This window comes from Scyliorhinus canicula, chromosome 4, assembly GCF_902713615.1.
Source record: "Scyliorhinus canicula chromosome 4, sScyCan1.1, whole genome shotgun sequence".
Lineage (NCBI taxonomy): Eukaryota > Metazoa > Chordata > Chondrichthyes > Carcharhiniformes > Scyliorhinidae > Scyliorhinus > Scyliorhinus canicula.
The window spans coordinates 85,915,810-85,935,739 of NC_052149.1; the positions used below are offsets into that span (position 1 = coordinate 85,915,810).

A 19,930-nucleotide genomic window follows, 5' to 3' on the forward strand; every position below is an offset into this window, starting at 1 on the left:
TCCTCGGGAAAGGTGATGTAGCGGTCCGCGATGGCATAGAGGGCGTCGGTCACATCCCGGATACACCTGTGGACCGATGACTGGGAGATCCCGGAGACGTCCCCGCTCGGAGACTGGAAGGAGCCGGTAGCATAGAAGTTAAGAGCGACCGTCACCTTGATGGCAACCGGGATCGCGTGTCCTCCCCCCGTTCCACGTGGGGCGAGGTGCGACAGGAGTTGGCAGATATGTATCACCGTCTGCCTACTCAGCCGGAATCTCCTCCTGCAGGTGATGTCCGTCATTGTTAGGAAAGAGACCTGGACACGGTACACCCTCGGCTTTGGTCGTCGCCTCTGGCGCCGTGGCTGCACCCTCACTCTCTCCTCTTCCTCTTCCTCTTCCTCTTCCTCCTCCTCCTCCCCCCCCCCCCCCCCCCCCCCCCCCCCCCCCCCCCATGCTGCTCGACGACTAGCAACTCCTCGGCCCTTCCCTCTGCTGCTGCAGCTGGCCCTGCATCCACTGCGGGTTGTGGGTGTGGATGCTGCTGCATCGCCAAATGCAGTTCAGCGGCCCCAACCACTGCGCAGAACATAGCCGTTCTGTTCACAGACATTGTGCTAACCTACAGAAGGGTGGTGGGGGCAGAGAAACGGGACATGTTAGACGGAGGTTAGTCGACACCTCGGCAGCCGCCAGCCATGGGATACCAGTGTGTCCCGGTGGCCTGGTCGCGCTGCTGACACGCGGGCAGCCTAACCCCTGGTCACTTTCTGCATCCAACGGCCAGTAAACTATGTCCTCCTCACGGATGCGTCAGTGGCCTGTGTCCGTAAGCCACAGGGCAAACAGCGGCCTTGTCCTTGTGACCGGCACGCCATGGCATGGTGGCAGACATTTTGTTACGGGGTTGGACGGCTCACTCGCTCACTCTCTCCCTAACACCCCCCCCACTCCCACTCCCCCCCCCTCCATCTCCCCCTCCGTCTCCCCCCCCCGTCTCCCCCACTGCCCCCTCCGTCTCCCCCACTGTTCCCGCTCTGGACCCCCCCTCCCGTTCTCAGGGATGCCTTCTCCATTGTGGCCAGACTCGAGCGGTGCGCTGAGCGGTGCGCTGAGCGGTGCGCTGAGCGGTGCGCTCACCTCCTCCAAGCTGTCGTCAGCCAGCATGACTGGTTGACAACTTAAAAAGCAGGTGTGTTTCACGCCATGCAAACAGGGCGCGATGACGTCGGGACTTTGGCCCATCCGGGCCGGTGAATAGCGGGGGAGGGCTATTAGTGGCGAATCTGGTCGTGTCGGGGGTGTGAAGGAGGCGTTTGTCGGGAATGGCGACTCCGAGATTTTGCGGGGTTTGGAGAATAGTGGGAGGGCGTCGGAACAGCGTCGCCGTAAAAATTTACGACCCCCACTATTCTCCGCACCGTTGTGAGTGCGGAGAATCAAGCCCTAAGGGTGCGATTCTCCCCTCGCCGATAGGCCGATTTCCCAGGCCTTTACGGCCGTTTTCACGAACTCCAACACACCTGCTCTCACCATTCGTGAAAACGGCCGCAAAGTGCCGTTCTGGGGAACCATGGCACCGATTGGCACGGCCGCACCACGGCATACGTGGGTTTCATGCATATGCGTGATGACGTCATCTGCGCATGCGCGGGTTGGAGCCGTCCAATCCGCGCATGCGCGGCTGACGTCATCGTTTGCGTCAGCCGCCATTTACTTTAGCGCGCTGCCTTAGCGAAATTCGCTAAGCCCGCGATGCCGAGGTTCACGGGGCCCCGCTGCTAGCCCTGACCGGGGAGCAGAATCGGGTCCCGGAAGGGGGCGCGGAGGCTGCCGTGAAATACGGCCGGTTTCACGGCAGCCTTCACGACTCTCCGCATTTGCGGAGAATCGCGCCCTAAGTCCGGCGCCGGAGTGAAAACCGGAGTGTTTCACTCCGGCGTCGGAGGCCGCTCCCAGCCCCCTATTCTTCCGCCCCCGTGGGGCTAGGAGCGGCGCTGCGTCATTTACGTGCGCCGGGCCTTGGCGCCGTGTAAAAGCGGCACCGTGTAAATGATGCAGCCAGCACCGCGTAAATGACATCACCCGCGCATGCGCAAATTCGCCAGCGGCAACCCGCGCATGCGCGGTTGCCGTCCTCCCCATGGCCGCCCCGCAAGAAGATGTCGGATTGGATCTTGCGGGGTGACGGAGGAAAGGAGGTCCTCCTTCAGAGAGGCCGGCCCGCTGATCGGTGGGCACCGAACGCAGGCCAGACCCCTTTTGAGGCCCCCCCCCCGGTGCAAGAAGCCCCCCGGCGCCGGCGGGAATCTGTCGTGTTGGGCAGGCCGCTCAGCCCATCCGGGCGGGAGAATCGCTGCTTGCCCGTTACAAACGGCGAGCGGCGATTCTCCCAGTGGCCAGCCGTGAATCTCACTATGCCAGTTTGGGGGGGGTGGGAGTATCACGTGCGGATGCCGGGGCGGCGTGGCAGGACTCGCTCGGCGCCCCGGCAATTCCCCCACCCGGTGTGGGGGGGTGGGGGGGGGGGGAAGAATTCCGCCCAGCATGTCTACAAAAACAGGGCAAATCCAATATGGTCAATTAATATCCCCATCAGTTTACTCTCAATCATTAACAAAGTGATGGAAAGTATTGTTGACAGTACAGTCAAGTGCCACTTACTCAGCAACAATTTGCTCACTGATAATCCAGTTCGGATCCACCAGGGTCATTCAGCGTCAGACCTGGTTGCAGCTTTGGTCAAATGTGGGCAAATTAAATAAATTCCAGAAGTGAATGAAGTGACATCAAGGCACCATTTGACCAAGTGTGGCATCATGGAACCCGAACAACACTGAGGTCCATGGTAATCAGGAGCAAAACAAATTACTGGTTGGAGTCATACCTGACACAAAGGAAGATGCTTGTGGCTGTCAGACGTCCAGCATCTCAGCCCCAGACCATCTCTGTCGAAGTTCCTCAGGGTAGTGTCTTGAACCAACTATCTTCAGTTGCTTCATCAACATGCAACATAAGGTTATAAGTAGTCCATTGATGATTGCATGGTGTCATTTCGAACTTCTGAAATGGTCCCACAGCAAATCATGTACGAAATTCAGGATTGAGCTAACAAATGGCAAATGCCAATAACCCCCATAAACTCTGGGCAATGACCATCTTCAACAAGAGAAAATCTGCCCATTTCCCTTGCCTTCAATAACATTACTATCACTGAATCCGACACCATTAACATCTTGAGAGTTACCATTGACTAGAAACTGAACAGTTTCCTGAATACCGTGGCTACAAGAGCAGGTCAGAGGCTGGGAATTCTGCAGTGACTAATTCACCTCCTGACTCTGCACCAAGCCTGTCCACCATTTACAAGGCACTAGTCAGGAGTGTGGTAGAGTGCCTGGATGAGTGCAGCTCCAGCAACATTCAAGATGTCCAACAACATCTGGGACCAAGCAACCCGTTTGATCTGAATCCTACCTGCCACCATAAACATATACTCACTCAACCACCAGTGCACAATGGCAGCCGTATGTACCATATACAAGATGCACTGTAGCAACTTAACAAGCCAACTTCAAGGGCAGCACGGTAGCATTGTGGATAGCACAATCGCTTCACAGCTCCAGGGTCCCAGATTCGATTCCGGCTTGGGTCACTGTCTGTGCGGAGTCTGCACATCCTCCCCGTGTGTGCGTGGGTTTCCTCCGGGTGCTCCGGTTTCCTCCCACAGTCCAAAGATGTGCAGGTTAGGTGGATTGGCCATGATAAATTGCCCTTAGTGTCCAAAATTGCCCTTAGTGTTGGGTGGGGTTACTGGGTTATGGGGATAGGGTGGAGGTGTCGACCTTGGGTGGGGTGCTCTTTCCAAGAGCCGGTGCAGACCCGATTGGCCGAGTGGCCTCCTTCTGCACTGTAAATTCTATGAGAATAGCATATTCTAATCCTGTGACATTCTAGAGAACAAGGACAGCAAATACATGGGAGAACACCACCTGCAAGGACTCCTCCAAGTCACACATCATCCTGACTTGGAAATATATTACCATTCCTCCTGGGTTGCTGGATTAAAATTCTGGAATGCACTCCCTAACAGCTCTGTAGGCATACCTGCACCATGTGGGCAGCAATGGTTCAAGAGGCAGGTGATCAATATCTTCTTGAGGGCAATCAGGGATGGACAATAAATGTTGGCCTAACTTGTGACATTCATATGCGGTATGGTAGCATTGTGGATAGCACAATTGCTTCACAGCTCCAGGGTCCCAGGTTCGATTCCCGGCTTGGGTCACTGTCTGTGCGGACTCTGCACATCCTCCCCGTGTGTGCGTGGGTTTCCTCCGGGTGCTCCGGTTTCCTCCCACAGTCCAAAGATGTGCGGTTTAGGTGGATTGGCCATGCTAAATTGCCCTTAGTGTCCAAAATTGCCCTTAGTGTTGGGTGGGGTTACTGGGTTATGGGGATAGGGTGGAGGTGTTGACCTCAGGTAGGGTGCTCTTTCCAAGAGCTGGTGCAGACCCAATTGGCCGAGTGGCCTCCTTCTGCACTGTAAATTCTATGATCTATGATATTCTAAGAGCAAATAGAAAAATGTAATTCCCACACTTTGACCAAGAGAACCAGAACCAGTCTTCACATTCTGAAGATACGGGATAGACCATTTAGGACTTGAGGAGAAATTTCTTCACCCAGAGAGGGGTGAAGCGATGGAATTTTCTACCACAGAAAGCAATTGCGACCACAATCTCCTGAGGTAGTAGTTGTTTCTCACTCTCATAACGGCAATGAGTCAAACATGTATCATACTTGGCAATGTATTATTCAAGCACTGGTAACATCCATGGCTAACAGATGCTGTCATGGACTCTGAGGTACAACGTTCTGTATCGATGTGTGCTTAATGAGTTACTGATATTAATCCCTTATATAGTGTGCTTAATGAGTTACTGATATTAATCCCTTATAACTAGTATTGTAAATTGCTGTCTCCTGAATATCAATTCCCCTCGTACAGTTTGTCCTTCTTGAAAGTCAAAGTAGGGGTAGATTTTGTGAAGTAAAGTGTTAACATCAGAAGCATACATGATACAGATGTAATAATGACTGAGAAACGTAGATACTAGGAGCAGGATAAGGCCATTCCGTCCTTCGAGCCTACTCCACCATTCATTATCATGGTTGATCATGCAACTGAATAACCTGTTCCCGCTTTCCCCCATAACCTTTGATTCCTTTTCCCCCAGCTATATCTAATTGCTTCTTGACATCATACAATGTTTTGGTCGCAATTGCTTTGTGGTAGAAAATTCCATCGGTTCACCCCTCTCTGGGTGAAGAAATTTCTCCTCATCTAAGTCCTAAATGGTCTATCCCATATCTTCAGAATGTGACCACTGGTTCTGGACTCCACTGCCATCAGGAACATCCATTCTGCATGTACACTGTCTAGTCCTGTTAGAATTTTCTAGGTTTCTATGATGTATCCCCTCATTCTTCTGAACTCCAGAAAATGTAATCCTAACTGACTCAATCCCTTCTCCTATGTCAGTCCTGCCAGCCCAGGAATCAGTCTGGTAAACCTTCACTTCAATCCCTCAGATAAGGAGACCAGCACACAATATTCCAGGTGTAGACTCACCAATTCCCTGTATAATTACAGCAAGACATCTCTGCTCCTGTACTCAAATCCTCTCACTATGAAGACTGGCATACTGGGATGGATAACAATGGTCAGCACTATTACTTCACAGCGCCAGGGACCCGAGTTGGATTCCCAGCTTGGGTCACTGTCTGTGTGGAGCCTGCACGTTCTCCCCATGTCTGCGTGGGTTTCCTCCAGGTGCTCCGGTTTCCTCCCACAAATCCCCAAAATGTGCTTGTTAAAGTCAATTGGACATTCTGAATTCTCCCTCTGTGTACCCGAACAGGTGCAAGACTGTGATGACGAGTTGGATTTTCATAGTAACTTCATTGCAGTGTTAATGTAAGCCTACTTGTGACACTAATAAAGATTATTATTATTATGGATTTTCTTGTCCCCCAGCCGAGTGTTTCTCAGCAGTGTGCCATTTGCTGGTGGCAGAATTCTCTACTCATGCTGTTTGTCAGTGGGATTTCCCATTGAAGCCACGCCACGCCACCGAGGAACCCACAGCCGGGGTGAGCTGCCAGCGGGAACAGAGAGTCCCAACGGCCAGCAAATTCCAGCCATTATTTGCCTTCCTCACCGCCTGCTGCACCTGCGTGTTTAACCTGGTGTACAAGGACACCCAAGTCTTGTTGCACATTCCCCTCTCTTAATCTATAGCCATTCAGATAATAACCTGATTTCCTGTTCAAAGTGGACAGCCTCACATTTATCCACATTATACCACTTCTGCTATTAATTTGCCCACTCACTCAACTTGTCTAAATCACACTGAAGCATCCTCCACACAACTTCCCTTCCACCCAGCTTTGTGTCATCTGCAAATTTATAGATATTACATTTCGTTCCCTCATCCAAATCATTAATATATATTGTTAATCGCTGAGATCCGAGCACTAGTACCCCACTAGTCACAGCCTGTTATTTGGAAAAATACCTGTTTATTCCTACTCTTTGTTTCCTGCCTACCAACCAGTTTTCTATCCATCTCAATACACTATCCCCAACCCTTACGCTTTACATGCTAATATCTTATATGGGACCTTGTGAAGTAAGAGAGATCGGGAAAGAGGAGATGCTCCAACCTCGTGTAGAAGCTCAAATGGGTAAATATTTGCTATAAGTAAAGAGAAATAGTTTTGAGAAAATACAGACTCGAACAGCATACTTTGGGAAATAGGACAATCCCCCAAACTCCCGTCTGGGCCTCAACCACACAACAAAACTGATCTTATGCCATCCAGACTAATGACAACCGGATATTGCATTTCAATCAATTCTTCCACTACAGCATAATTTAGTTATTGCCAGCATGAGTCTTAAAACGTCAAAATTGCTGAATTATTTTTCCAGCGGCAAAATGCGCAAGGCTGGAGAATCCTGAGAAAGGGAATGTGAGCTGCTCCCATTCCTTTGGACGCTTCAGTTACAATACAACATGCAACTTCAGCTGTGAAGAGGGCTTTACATTAAATGGATCAGACAGTGTTCAATGTGGAGCGTCTGGACAATGGACAAAACAGATACCCTCCTGTGAAGGTACCTCTCAGTTTTAAAGCCTGTTTATGTTCCAAAACTGCTTTAAGATTGCAACATTTCTAAGGATATTGGTACTGTGTAGTAAGTCTAATGTATAACACAAATTTACATTTACATTGCAATAGCACTGCAACATGCATTGTTGTTTATAAGTCCTCTTTTCTGATTTAATTATCTGGTTAGGTATGCCAGCATTATCGAGCTGTCTCACCAGGCTGATTTACTGAGTCACTGGTTGCCAGAAGAGATACCAGCATTGGAGGTGGCACTGGTAATATAGTAATGGGATTGCCACCTCTTTAGATGGGTCTCATTAGTTTGCTGTCCTGCTGTTGGAACCAACAATTCTACGGACACGGGCTTGTAGGATTAGAATAGCGGTTTTAATATACTTACAACAGAGCCAGCCTGTTAGCCGTTGAACTTTCGGTGAATTGGCCGGCTGACCCTGTGGCACTGATCTTTATACAGCAGCTCCCGGGGGAGGAGTCCTGGGCGGAGCCAAGGGAGAAGCCCCGTACAACTCTTGAGCATTCCCAGAGCTACTCCCCCTGGAGGTCAGGTAGTGCAACTGCACTTACAATATAGACACATGTATATACAGATTATAATCCGGTGTGAATCACATTCACCACACCTGCAATGGCAGTTCAGGCTGTCAGCAGTGGCAACAGTGTAAATCAGATATAGACAGTTATTGTTGTTTAATTCTCATGGATATGAGGTGTAAATGTGCAGAAATGGCACTCATGTTACAAAAAATGGAAGTAAAATGTAATAAATTATTGCTGACACATATACAAATATGAAATATTATTCCTTGTGTACCTGTATATTTAGAAGCCAGGATTCCTTATTTTACTTTTGCCAATTGTCCTGTTATGTCTCAGTTACTGGGTTACTGCCTTAAGGGATAAATACAAACTGCTGTAATTGTTACATCCATGAAACAAAGCTGAAGCTTATATGGTAAAAACATATGATCGCTGGATGACAAAAGACCAAAACCCACATAGCTAGCCTTCTATCACCCTTTTATTGGTATGATACAATATGTTGTTGCTTATTACAGGGTAAAATACCTTCCGGCATCAGCATATTTGGAAATTGAAGGGTTGTGGTCAGTGATAGCCTGCTCCTTTGCATGGTGTACTATTGTTACCTATACCAATGGAATCTATCCAGAGATCACTGTGATGGTGTAAACTCCGGTTCCACTGTTCTGACTCAAAAGCAGAAATGGAGTAACTGAGTTTTTAACAGCACAGTAATTGATCATTATTACTGAACAATCTATTTGACCTGAAATTTTATTTTATGGATTCCCTCAGAAGAAAATAAATGATGCATTTTTAAAAATTGTATTTATTTCAAATAATTTTTATCTGCTTTTCTTTTTTATACTTTTTCCTTAAATCCATGTATATGTTCCAATCTTTATCTAGCTTCCTGTCCAATGATTTAAATGTCATTTATATTTTCTACTTTTTAAAATTTCTGCTTTGCGATCCACATGTCTCAGTCCGGGGTCACAATTTCCAGCCCCACGCCCTCGTGCACAGACCTGCAAATCGCGGGAGGGGTCATAGCATGTTCTTCGGGATTCTCCCCATCATTGTGCCCCGAAGTAATCTGCTTCTTGCCCAGTGAGGGTGTGATTCTGATTAAATCGTCACTTAAAAATGTTGGGCTGGATTCACGTTTGGGAGACTAAGTCCCCACGCCGGAGTGAAAACGGTGGTGTTTAACGCCACCTGCTCCAGGGGGAGGGTGGATAGCAGCCAGGCAGTGTAGAGCTCCCAGGTCTAGTTGCCGATACGGCCCGGAGCATTGCTGGGTGTGTGGTCGCGCATGCGCATGGCGGCGGCCTGCAGCAGTCACGGCGTCCTTCATGGCAGACGCAACCTGCGGACCTGGACCGCAAAAATAGTGCCCCCCCTTCAGCCGCTCGCACACCCTGGACCGCCCCCCAGTAGTGCCCCCAGTCCTGAGTGAAGCCCTCCCTGCCCGCGGATCGGCCCTCCCCGGGCCGATGGATACAGTGTACGGTACACTGTTTCCCACCGCCGGGAAACATGTGGCCAGGAGGCTGGAGAGTCCAGCCTTTTGAAATCTTGGGGGAGAATTCCACCTCAAGATCCTTCAATCTGTTAGGTTCATGAGCCTCCGTGCTGCCTACAGATGACTTAGTTCCTCTGCAGAGGCTGCCAAATTCAAGTAGACATTCAAGCAGCATCAACCCACTGACCAGCCACCAAAGCTCTCCAGGCAATGTATACATAAGATAATGGCAAAAACCAGGGGTTGGATTCTCCGTTTCTGCGGCTAAGTGCCGGTGTGAAACGAGAATCCGCAGGAGGTTCACAACCGGAAAATCGGCGCGAACCCCACAAATCCCAGTACCGGTGAGGGGCTAGCACCGGCGCCACGTGAAACACCCGTGGATTGCGCCGGAAAGGGCCGGAGAATGGCCGGGTCCCGCGTCACGCATGCGCCGGGCTGACGACCTGCACTGGACACGCCGTATAACATGGCGCCGGCCGTGTACAAACCCTAACCCGCCAACCGTGGCCCCTTAGCCTACCCCCTGGCCATGCCCCCCCCCCCCCCCCACCAGTCCCCCCAGCCCTAGCAGAAGCCCGCCAAGCCAGCGGCACGGATCCCGGCCAAGTATGGCAGCGCTGGACACAGTCCGCAGTCAGCACGCCGGGTTCCCGACTGCTGGGACAACATGTAGTCCGCACCGTCGGGAACTCGGCCCATCGGTGGCAGAAAAGAACAACCACGTGAGACTGTTACCTCAGGGAGCCTGGAGATAGTCGGCGTAATGGATAGTCACATTTGTAGTAGCTCTTAGATAATTTAGAATAGTTAGTAGTTTTTGATCAGTTTCTTATGGTTATCTAACCCACATTATTGGTTAACAATAAACATTTAACTAGTCACAAACTAGACATTCTCTCATGCACTTATTCTGACCAGCCAAGCACCAGAATATAACATGGTATGAGAATTGGTTTTGAAGATCTAACAAGATACCAGGATTGGTTCTGAAGTTCGAAAAAGACAAGATAACAGAGAAGAAAGAAGAAAAAGAATTTCTACTGACCACGTAGAGTACTCACAGATATCACTCAACACACTACTGGGCATTAAAGTCAATGGTGGAAGGTCTGAAGACACCACACCAGCTTCGAGTCACTGGTAATGAAGATGCGAATTGGCGCGCTTTTAATCAGCAATTCACACACTACATAGCAGCTCTAGGTCTTCAGGCACAGCCTGATAAATGGAGAATAGCATTGCTGCTCACTGTTACAGGGGCACAGGTGATAGAAATATTTAAAACCTTTGTATTCGATAATGAAGCTGATAAAAATAACTTCGATGAAGCCATAAAGAAATTCGACCGCCATTGCACACCAAAAAACCCGAAACATTAGAGCGTTATATTTTTCGCACGTGTACACAGCAGGCAGACGAATCATTTGACAGCTTTTAACAGACTTGAGGTTAAAGGCTCAGACATGTAACTTTGCAACTTTGCAAGCATCGATGATCCATGATCAAATTGTGTTCAGGATTAGTAATGACAAAGTTCGGGAGACAATGTTGAGGGAGACTAAACTCTCGCTTGACTTCAGTCTCATTTATACACAAGGAAAAAATCTCGTCATAGCTGGCACTTTCTTGAGCTACGGACATGAAGGAAGAACAGCGTATGGATGAGGATGTGTAGTACACGTGAATATTGTGACAGAATCCCTTCCAGTATCCGATAAGAAGTCAAAACTAATCAGAGGCATTGGGGGCGAGGGCTTCGGCTATGGATCAGCATGTCCAAGGCCTGGGGCAAGGCCCAGGACAGGATTGCTGCCTCACAGGCAGACATGTGCCAAAGCCACCTAGAAATTGCAGCGGCGCTCCTGAGCGTGGCCCAGTCACAGCAGGCCATGGCTGACGTGGCACAGACCCAGAGGGAGGTGGCTCAGTCACTGGCTGATGTGACACAGGCTCAGAAAGTGGAGGCACAGTCAATGGGGAGTGTGGCGTAGTCCCAGATTGCGATAGTTCACTCCCTGTGCCCCATGACTGCGAGTATGCAGATCCTGGCTCAGACCAGAGCAAGCCTCCAGGACTGGCAGCGCCAGGTGGCAGGGGAGTCTCAAGGGATAGCTCCGCTCGCACCCCCGTCCCATGGAGTAGCCTGGGGGATATCGGGCACCCCGTGGAAGGAGGAAGTGATGAGCCTGCGCCGGTGACTCCCGCAGGGGAGGTACCGGTACCCATCCAGGTCCGGTCGCCACAGAAGTTGCCTGCCAACAGGGACCCAGGTAGCAGGGCAGGAATTGCAGCAGGCCGCCTCCACTCCTGATGTACTGTCTGGGGACCCGCCTAGACCCAGCGTTAGGACTCGTAAGGCCAGAAGGTTGGACACCAGTTAAGTTGGCATGGGTGCAGGGCACAGTTTAGGTATAGGGGCTAGGGCACGTATCTGTAAATATTTGTGCATATTAAATACCTGTTAACACTGTTACAACCTGCCTCGGTGCTCTGTCAGATGGGTATGAGAGATGGGCTGGTCTGGGCAGGCCAGAGAATGAGTGTGGGGGGGGGGGGAAATGGGCAGACATTGTGGGTGGCTGAGCTCCCCACCTTTCCACCCGACTAATGGTCACACACCAGCTGCACATTCATCGAGTGGAAACCCTTTCGGTTTGTGAAGAGTGGCCGGTCATCTGCAGGTGCTCGTAGAGGGACTTGCATCCTGTCAATCATCCCTTGGACCCAGGGCATCTCGGTGATGATGGCAAACCCGGCTGACCGGACATCTTGGTGGATGACATTGAAATGCACGTATTGTGCCAACTGGGCATATAGGACCTTTGTGACAGCACGGTGCACCAGTGCACCGAATTCTGTGAGATCACAGACAGGTCCCCAGTCAGCGCCTAGAAGGAGCCCATGACATAAACATCCAGGGTGACTGTCACCTTGACGGCCACCGGGAGTGGGTGTCCTGACCCATACCCCCACGGTGCCAGGTGGGCTACCATCTGGCAGGTATGTTGCAGTGTCTCTCTGCCGGAATCTTCAACGGCATGCCCGGTCTTGCAAGTCCTCGAATGACACGTGAGGCCTTATGTGGCGCCTCCTTTCACCTCCTCCTCGGCCTGTTGGGCAGCTGGCTCTCCATCCTGAGCATCGCTGTATATTCCGCTGCTGCAGGCTCCACTGCTGCACGCTCCCTCCTCCTCGAACAGCTCCAGCGCGTACAGCCACAAGGCATCCCCCAGACTGCAGCGATTAGGAGGAAGGCCATCGTTGTTGGTTGTATTCCAATATCCATTGCCTGCAGGGGGTGAAAGGCCAACATAGAACATAGAACATAGAACAGTACAGCACAGAACAGGCCCTTCGGCCCTCAATGTTGTGCCAAGCCATGATCACCCTACTCAAACCCACGTATCCACCCTATACCCGTAACCCAACAACACCCCCCCTTAACCTTACTTTCATTAGGACACTACGGGCAATTTAGCATGGCCAATCCACCTAACCCGCACATCTTTGGACTGTGGGAGGAAACCGGAGCACCCGGAGGAAACCCACGCACACAGGGGGAGGACGTGCAGACTCCACACAGACAGTGACCCAGCCGGGAATCGAACCTGGGACCCTGGAGCTGTAAAGCATTTATGCTAACCACCATGCTACCCTGCTGCCCACATGTTAGCATGGTTCCTACCCTTGTGCCCAACCAGATCCAACGGGCTAAACGGTTGGCACTGCGGACACCATGGGTACTCTGGCACTGGTGCTCGTCCGTGTTTTCATAGGTACCATCAGCTGGCGCTGCCCATGCCAGCGGTTCACTTTGTGGCCCCTGCCTGGTGCCCCTGTAGTGGCTGACATGGCCGCTGCCCTGGGTGGGTCGGCCGGTTGGGTGGAGGTGATGGTATGGCGGAAGGTGGGTGAAGGGTAGTGGCTGGGGGGCAGGTATGATGGGGTGGGGACACCCATACAGCCTGTGTGACTCTGCAGAGCCAGGGGCCAAGGTGGGCAGTCATTGGGTTGAGCAACAAGATAGCTGCTTTGCAGGCTGGGCAATGGTGATGCATTGCCTGGACACTGCCACAATCACGTCAGGGGGTTTAATCCGTCACAGGGCCCGTTTTCCCAGCCAGCCAGTGTCAGGCCCGATATCCCATGGTCGCGCCTCTCTGTGTCCTAGCCCCTCTCTCTCTCTCTCATCAGCCATCATGCCGGTTTCACAAATTTAAAAAACACAAAGAACCTCGCTGTTGGGAATTCAGCCCATCAGAGGCAGAGAATGACGGAGGCACCGGAGAATACCCGGTCTGACCTGCTAACAATGTTCCAGAATACATTGACACCGCTAGCGAGGCAATGGAAAATTGCGGTTTCACCTGAAACTGCGGCCTGCTGCGATTTCGGCGTCAGAACCGAATCTCCGCCCAATCGCGCTTCCGGATTTCGGCTTCAGCAGATGGAGAATCCCAGCCCGCATGTTTCAATAAGATCATCTCTCATTCTTCTAATCTCCAGTGTGTTTAGGCCCAACCTGCTCTAACACTTTCTTCAGAAGATAACCCATTGTAGCCAGGAATGAGCCAAGTCAACAGTTGAGTATTCATGCAAAAGATTGATATTATATAACAAACTGCAAATTCTATTTCAGTTAGAAAATGCGAGACACTGACACAGCCTGAACATGGGGCGATGAACTGTTCCCATCCCATTGGGAACTTTAGCTACACCTCAACATGTGGATTTTGATGCCCTGAAGGGTTTGTGTTATCTGGAACAAACTGGCTGGAGTGTGGTACCTCTGGACAATGGACAGCAAAGACCTCGAGTTACATTCTCTGTCTGCTTAAGTAAAGATACTGCTCAGAATAAAAGGTTTTGTCCTGTTAAAGTTACAAACCTGGTTGCTCTAGCTTATCGGACTCGAGCTAAGAGCTCAGTCAATTAGCTACATCTAATTTCACTGCTGTTGCGACTCTGGGGCAAGTGTGGCTGGAATTGACCATCCACTTGTTGTGATCTGTACATCTGTACATACACCATGGACTACAGACAGCCGTAATAGCCACAGTATCACGAGAGGGCAGCATCAGAGACGATCCAGCCCAAGGCAGGATCTGCCTCTTTCAGAAGCACCAACGGTGAGCAGCAACAGACAGAGACAGCTCAGCATAGGCAGTTTATCTTAGTTTCACTGGTCATACCTCTTGACTGTATTATATCTAGTTAAGCTCTGGAAACAGAACAAACCCATTGAATAAAATATTTGTGTTAACTGGAAGTCTACAACCTTTATTCAGACTTAGAGAATAACATAGCACTAGCCCAGGGTGCGGTAACAGGAACAACATACGAATATATGAATTAGGATCCGGAGTAGACCATTTGCCTGTTCCGCCTATTCCACCATTTGCTGTGATGCAGATGCTGCCAGATATGCTTCCTGTCTGTTTTTATTTCAAATCTCCAGCATCTGCAGTATTTCACTTTCATGATTAGATCATGTCTGATCTGAATGTGGCCTCAACTCCATTTTCCTGTCTGTCCTTGCTGCCATTGCCTCTCAAAAAAGAATCTTACTTGGTATTGAATATATTCAGTGATCCTGCCTCTACTGTTCTCCTGAGGAAACAAATTCTACCGACTACTGACCCTGTCCGAGAAAACAAATCTCCTCATCTCCATCTTAAATGGGTGACACCTTATTTTTAAGCTTTGTCCAGGAGTAGTTTTGCCCAAAGGTGGGTCCTCCCAGCGTTCACCCATCCAAGATTCCTCAGGATCTTCTATGTTTCAATAAGATCATCTCTCATTCTTCTCAACTCCAGTGAGTTTAGGCCCAACCTGCTCAACCCCTTTCTTCAGAAGATAACCCCTTGTAGCCAGGAATGAGCCAAGTCAGCAGTTGAGTATTCATGCAAAAGATTGATATTATATAACAAACTGCAAATTCTATTACAGCTAAAAAATGTGAGACACTGACACAGCCTGAACATGGGGCGATGAACTGTTCCCATCCCATTGGGAACTTTAGCTACACCTCAACATGTGGTTTTTGGTGCCCTGAAGGGTTTGTGTTATCTGGAACAAACTGGCTGGAGTGTGGTACCTCTGGACAATGGACAGCAAAGACCCCGACCTGCAAAGGTAACATATCGGCACCCAAACCATCACTGACACTGCAGTTTCTCCCTATTTCCTGGGAGGAACTAATTAGGTGAATCATGCTTCTTCTCAATGTACAGAAAGAGCTCAATTTATGCGTCCTCAGCCACGAAGTTGGCTGGAGCATTGTTGGAGTTTTCAAAGAAGCCCAGGAATTTCCCACACATGACTCCAAACCTGATTGTGGGCATGGTGTGGGCAGTTGGACTGAAGGCTTGTCAGCCCTTCCCAGTGACTCCTACCCTGCACTCCAGCAGATGATCAGGATTTCAAATCACTGTTACCTTTCTCAGAAACCCAGTAAATCTGTATCCATCCCAATATTCTTTGACAGAGTACTCCCAGTTACATTCTCTGTCTGTTTAAGTAAAGATACTGTTCAGAATAAAAGGTTTTGTCCTGTTAAAGTTACAAACCTGGTTGCTCTAGCTTATCAGATTCGAGCAAAGAGCTCAGTCAATTAGCTACATCTAATTTCACTGCTGTTGCGACTCTGGGTCAAGTGTGCCTGGAATTGATCATGCACTAGCCCAGGATTTCGTAACAGGAACAACATACGAATAGATGAATTAGGAGCCGGAGTAGACCATTTGCCTGTTCCGCCTATTCCACCATTTGCTGTGATGCAGATGTTGCCAGATATGCTTCCTGTCTGTTTTTATTTCAAATCTCCAGCATCTGCAGTATTTCACTTTCATGATTAGATCATGTCTGATCTGAATGTGGCCTCAACTCCATTTTCCTGTCTGTCCTTGCTGCCATTGCCTCTCGAAAAAGAATCTTACTTGGTATTGAATATATTCAGTGATCCTGCCTCTACTGTTCTCCTGAGGAAACAAATTCTACCGACTACTGACCCTGTCCGAGAAAACAAATCTCCTCATCTCCATCTTAAATGGGTGACCCCTTATTTTTAAGCTTTGTCCACGAGTACTTTTGCCCAAAGGTGGGTCCTCCCAGCGTTCACCCATCCAAGATTCCTCAGGATCTTCTATGTTTCAATAAGATCATCTCTCATTCTTCTAAACTCCAGTGAGTTTAGGCCCAACCTGCTCAACCCCTTTCTTCAGAAGATAACACCTTGTAGCCAGGAATGAGCCAAGTCAGCAATTGAGTATTCATGCAAAAGACTGATATTATATAACAAACTGCAAATTCTATTACAGTTAAACAATGTGAGACACTGACACAGCCTGAACATGGGGCGATGAACTGTTCCCATCCCATTGGGAACTTTAGCTACACCTCAACATGTGGTTTTTGGTGCCCTGAAGGGTTTGTGTTATCTGGAACAAACTGGCTGGATTGTGGTACCTCTGGACAATGGACAGCAAAGACGCCGACCTGCAAAGGTAATATATCGGCACCCTGCAGTTTCTCCCTATTTCCTGAGAAAAACTAAGCAGGTGAATCATGCTTCTTCTCAATGTACAGAATGAGCTCTATTTCTGTGTCCTCGGACACGAGGCCGACTGGAGAGCTGTAGGAATTTTCAAAGAAGCCCAGGAATTTCCCACACATGACTCCAAAGCTGACTGTGGGCATGGTGTGGGCAGTTGGACTGAAGGCTTGTCAGCCCTTCCCAGTGACTCCTACCCTGCATTCCAGCAGATGATCAGGATTTTAAATCACAGTTACCTTTCTCAGAAACCCAGTAAATCTGTATCCATCCCAATATTCTCTGACAGAGTACTCCCAGCTACATTCTCTGTCTGTTTAAGTAAAGATACTGTTCAGAATAAAAGGTTTTGTCCTGTTAAAGTTACAAACCTGGTTGCTCTAGCTTATCGGACTCTAGCAAAGAGCTCAGTCAATTAGCTGCATCTAATTTCACTGCCGTTGCTGATGTGTTTGGTCAGATGTGTCTACGAGGACTGCGTTTACTGCAGTAGTGAGAGAGACAGTCTTCCAACGCTTGAAGAAATGCAACTCGGTTTTATTGAACACTTAACTATAATACATGCTTTAACTGTGGGTTGACACTATGCTGACTTGACTGGAGACCTGAAGCTAACCTGCCCAGACTATCTGACTACCACATGATGTTTGTTCTAGCTGCTGCTCACGAGCTCTGACTGTCTCAGAGGCTGGATCCCGAGAGAGCGGGAAAGCTAGTGCCCTCTGGCTTCCTAGTGGTCGGGTCCTGTCTGATTGGCTGCTGTGTTCTGTGTGTTAACTGGAGATCCTGTGTGTCAATCACTTCCTGTCTGCACACCATCCTATACGTGGATGTATATTATGACATCTCCCCACCCCCACTTTTTTTAATGTTTTTTTTTGTTAAAAAATGTGTTCAGGTCAATAAATAGTGAGTGTGTGTACAGGAGCCTGACTATGTACAAAATATGCTAACGTATTTACATGGGAAGGTGTCTAGTGCAAATGGAGGGCAGATAACACGAAAAAAAACAATATGTACACGATGAGATAACAAGGTAATGCAACATTCAATCTATAAATTCAGTCTCTGTGGCGGGCGACAAATTCTGGTTGACCGCCTCAAGGGTGGGTCAGGGGCCGCCTGCACTTAAACTTGGTAACTGCCTCCAATGCAGAGGTCGGTAGAATAACTGGCAGATTGGTGGCCTAGTGGAAGGGCGCGTCCTGACGAACCAGCGTGTGAGGCGGGACATCACGGTTAGGTGGCGGGCATGGAGCCGCCGCAGTGCCCGCCTATTATGCCGAAGAAAGGAGCCATCAGGCATGGAACGAGGAACGATCTCGGGGCCACTTGTTTGACCACCACAGCTGTGGCAGACCTGCCACCGTCAGGTAGCTGAACACGAACTCGGTCAGCAGGGACCAGGTCAGGGAGATCTGTGGCATGGGCGTCGTACGCAAACTTGTAGTGGGCCTGATACTGTGCATCCTCTGTAGGACCGGGAAATAGTCAAGGTTCGGAATGTGGATAGCCGGCACCGTCGCTCGCAGTGTGCGGTTCATTAGGAGCTGCGCTGGGGACAGGCCAGCGGACAAAGGAGTCGCCCTGTGGGCTAACAGCGCCAGGTTAAAATCAGAACCCGAGTCAGCAGCTTTGCACAACAGTCTTTTAACGATGTGGACACCTTTTCCAGCCTTGCCATTCGACTGGGGGTAGTGGGGGCTTGATGTGACGTGCCGAAAATTGTACAGCCGGGCAAAATCTGTCCACTCCTGGCTGAAGAAGCAAGGGCCGTTGTCACTCATAACTGTGAGTGGGACGCTATGCTGGGCAAAAGTCTCCTTGCATGCCTTGATTACTGTTGCTGAGGTGAGGTCAGTCAGTTTGACCACCTCGGGGTAGTTGGAAAAGTAGTCCACTAGGAGGACATAGTCTTGGCCCTTGGCATGGAACAGGTTAACACCAACTTTGGACCATGGGGAGGTCACCATTTCATGCGGCTGTAGTCTCTTTAGGCTGAGCCGGCTGGAACCTTCGACACGTTGGGCAATTGAGGACCATGTTGGCGATATCCTGGCTGATGCCTGGCCAATATCCTGCCTCTCGGGCTCGACGGGGACATTTTTCGTCCCCCAGGTGACCCTCGTGGATTTGGACGAGGATCAGCTCTCGCATGCTCTGTGGGATCACAATTCTGTCCAGCTTCATTAGTATGCTGTCTACCACTGCTATATCGTCCTTTACATTATAAAACTGGGGGCACTGCCCATTTTGCCAACCATCCGTGAGATGTCGCATGACCCGCTGGAGTAAAGGATCCCTGGCCGTCTCCTGACGAATTTACACGACCCTTTCATCAGTGGCCGGAAAGTTGGAGGCACAGAATTGCACCTGCGCGTCTATTTGACAGACAAAGTCCGTCTGCTCACACGGTGTGGTGATAGATCTGGAGAGTGCATCGGCAATAATGAGCTCTTTGCCCGGGGTGTAGACCAGGTCGAAATCGTAGCGGCGGAGTTTGAGGAGGATACGTTGTAGCCGTGGCGTCAGGTCATTGAGGTTGTTTTGGATAATGTGAACCAATAGCCTGTGGTCCGTCTCGACTGTGAATTTGGGGAGGCCATACACATAATCATGGAACTTGTCGATCTCTGTGAGGAGGCCCAGTCATTCTTTTTCAATCTGAGCGTATCGTTGCTCAGTGGGTGTCATGGCTCTAGAGGCATATGCGACTGGGCCCCAGGAGGAGGAGTCATCCCGCTGGAGGAGCACTGCCCCAATGCCAGCCTGGCTCGCGTCGGTGGATATTTTTGTCTCCTTGGCGGGGTCGAAAAATGCCAAGGCCCTGGTGAGTTTTGCCCTGAGCTCACGGGTAGCCACTGGAAATCCGTAGTTTTTTTAACGAGATGGCTGAGAGCTGTGGTGTATGATGCAAGGTTGGGGATAAACTTCCCAAGGAAGTTGACCATCCCTAGGAAGCGGAGGACCGCCTTCTTGTCCTCCGGGGTCTTCATGGCGTTGATCGCCGACACCTTGTCTGCATCTGGCTGCACAGCGAACTGCAAAATGTGGTCGCTAAGGAATTTGATTTCTGATTGACCAAACGAGCATTTGGCTCTGTTGAGTCAGAGGCCATGCTCATGGATCCTGTGAAACACCCGCTTGAG

General features: G+C 49.9%; 1 protein-coding gene across 4 annotated transcripts in view; it reads left to right on the top strand.

The window, feature by feature from the left end:
- Positions 1 to 19,930, top strand: part of LOC119964739 (P-selectin-like) — a 149,922-nt gene that overhangs the window by 61,836 nt on the left and 68,156 nt on the right. For 2 of the 4 annotated variants that reach the window (XM_038794669.1, XM_038794670.1), the window contains exon 10: positions 6,980 to 7,165. In XM_038794669.1, coding sequence (XP_038650597.1) covers positions 6,980 to 7,165 — 186 coding nt within the window. Of the gene's footprint in view, positions 1 to 6,979; positions 7,166 to 15,178; positions 15,365 to 16,548; positions 16,735 to 19,930 lie in introns of all 4 variants that reach the window. The other 2 variants (XM_038794666.1, XM_038794668.1) reach the window with 2 other exon arrangements.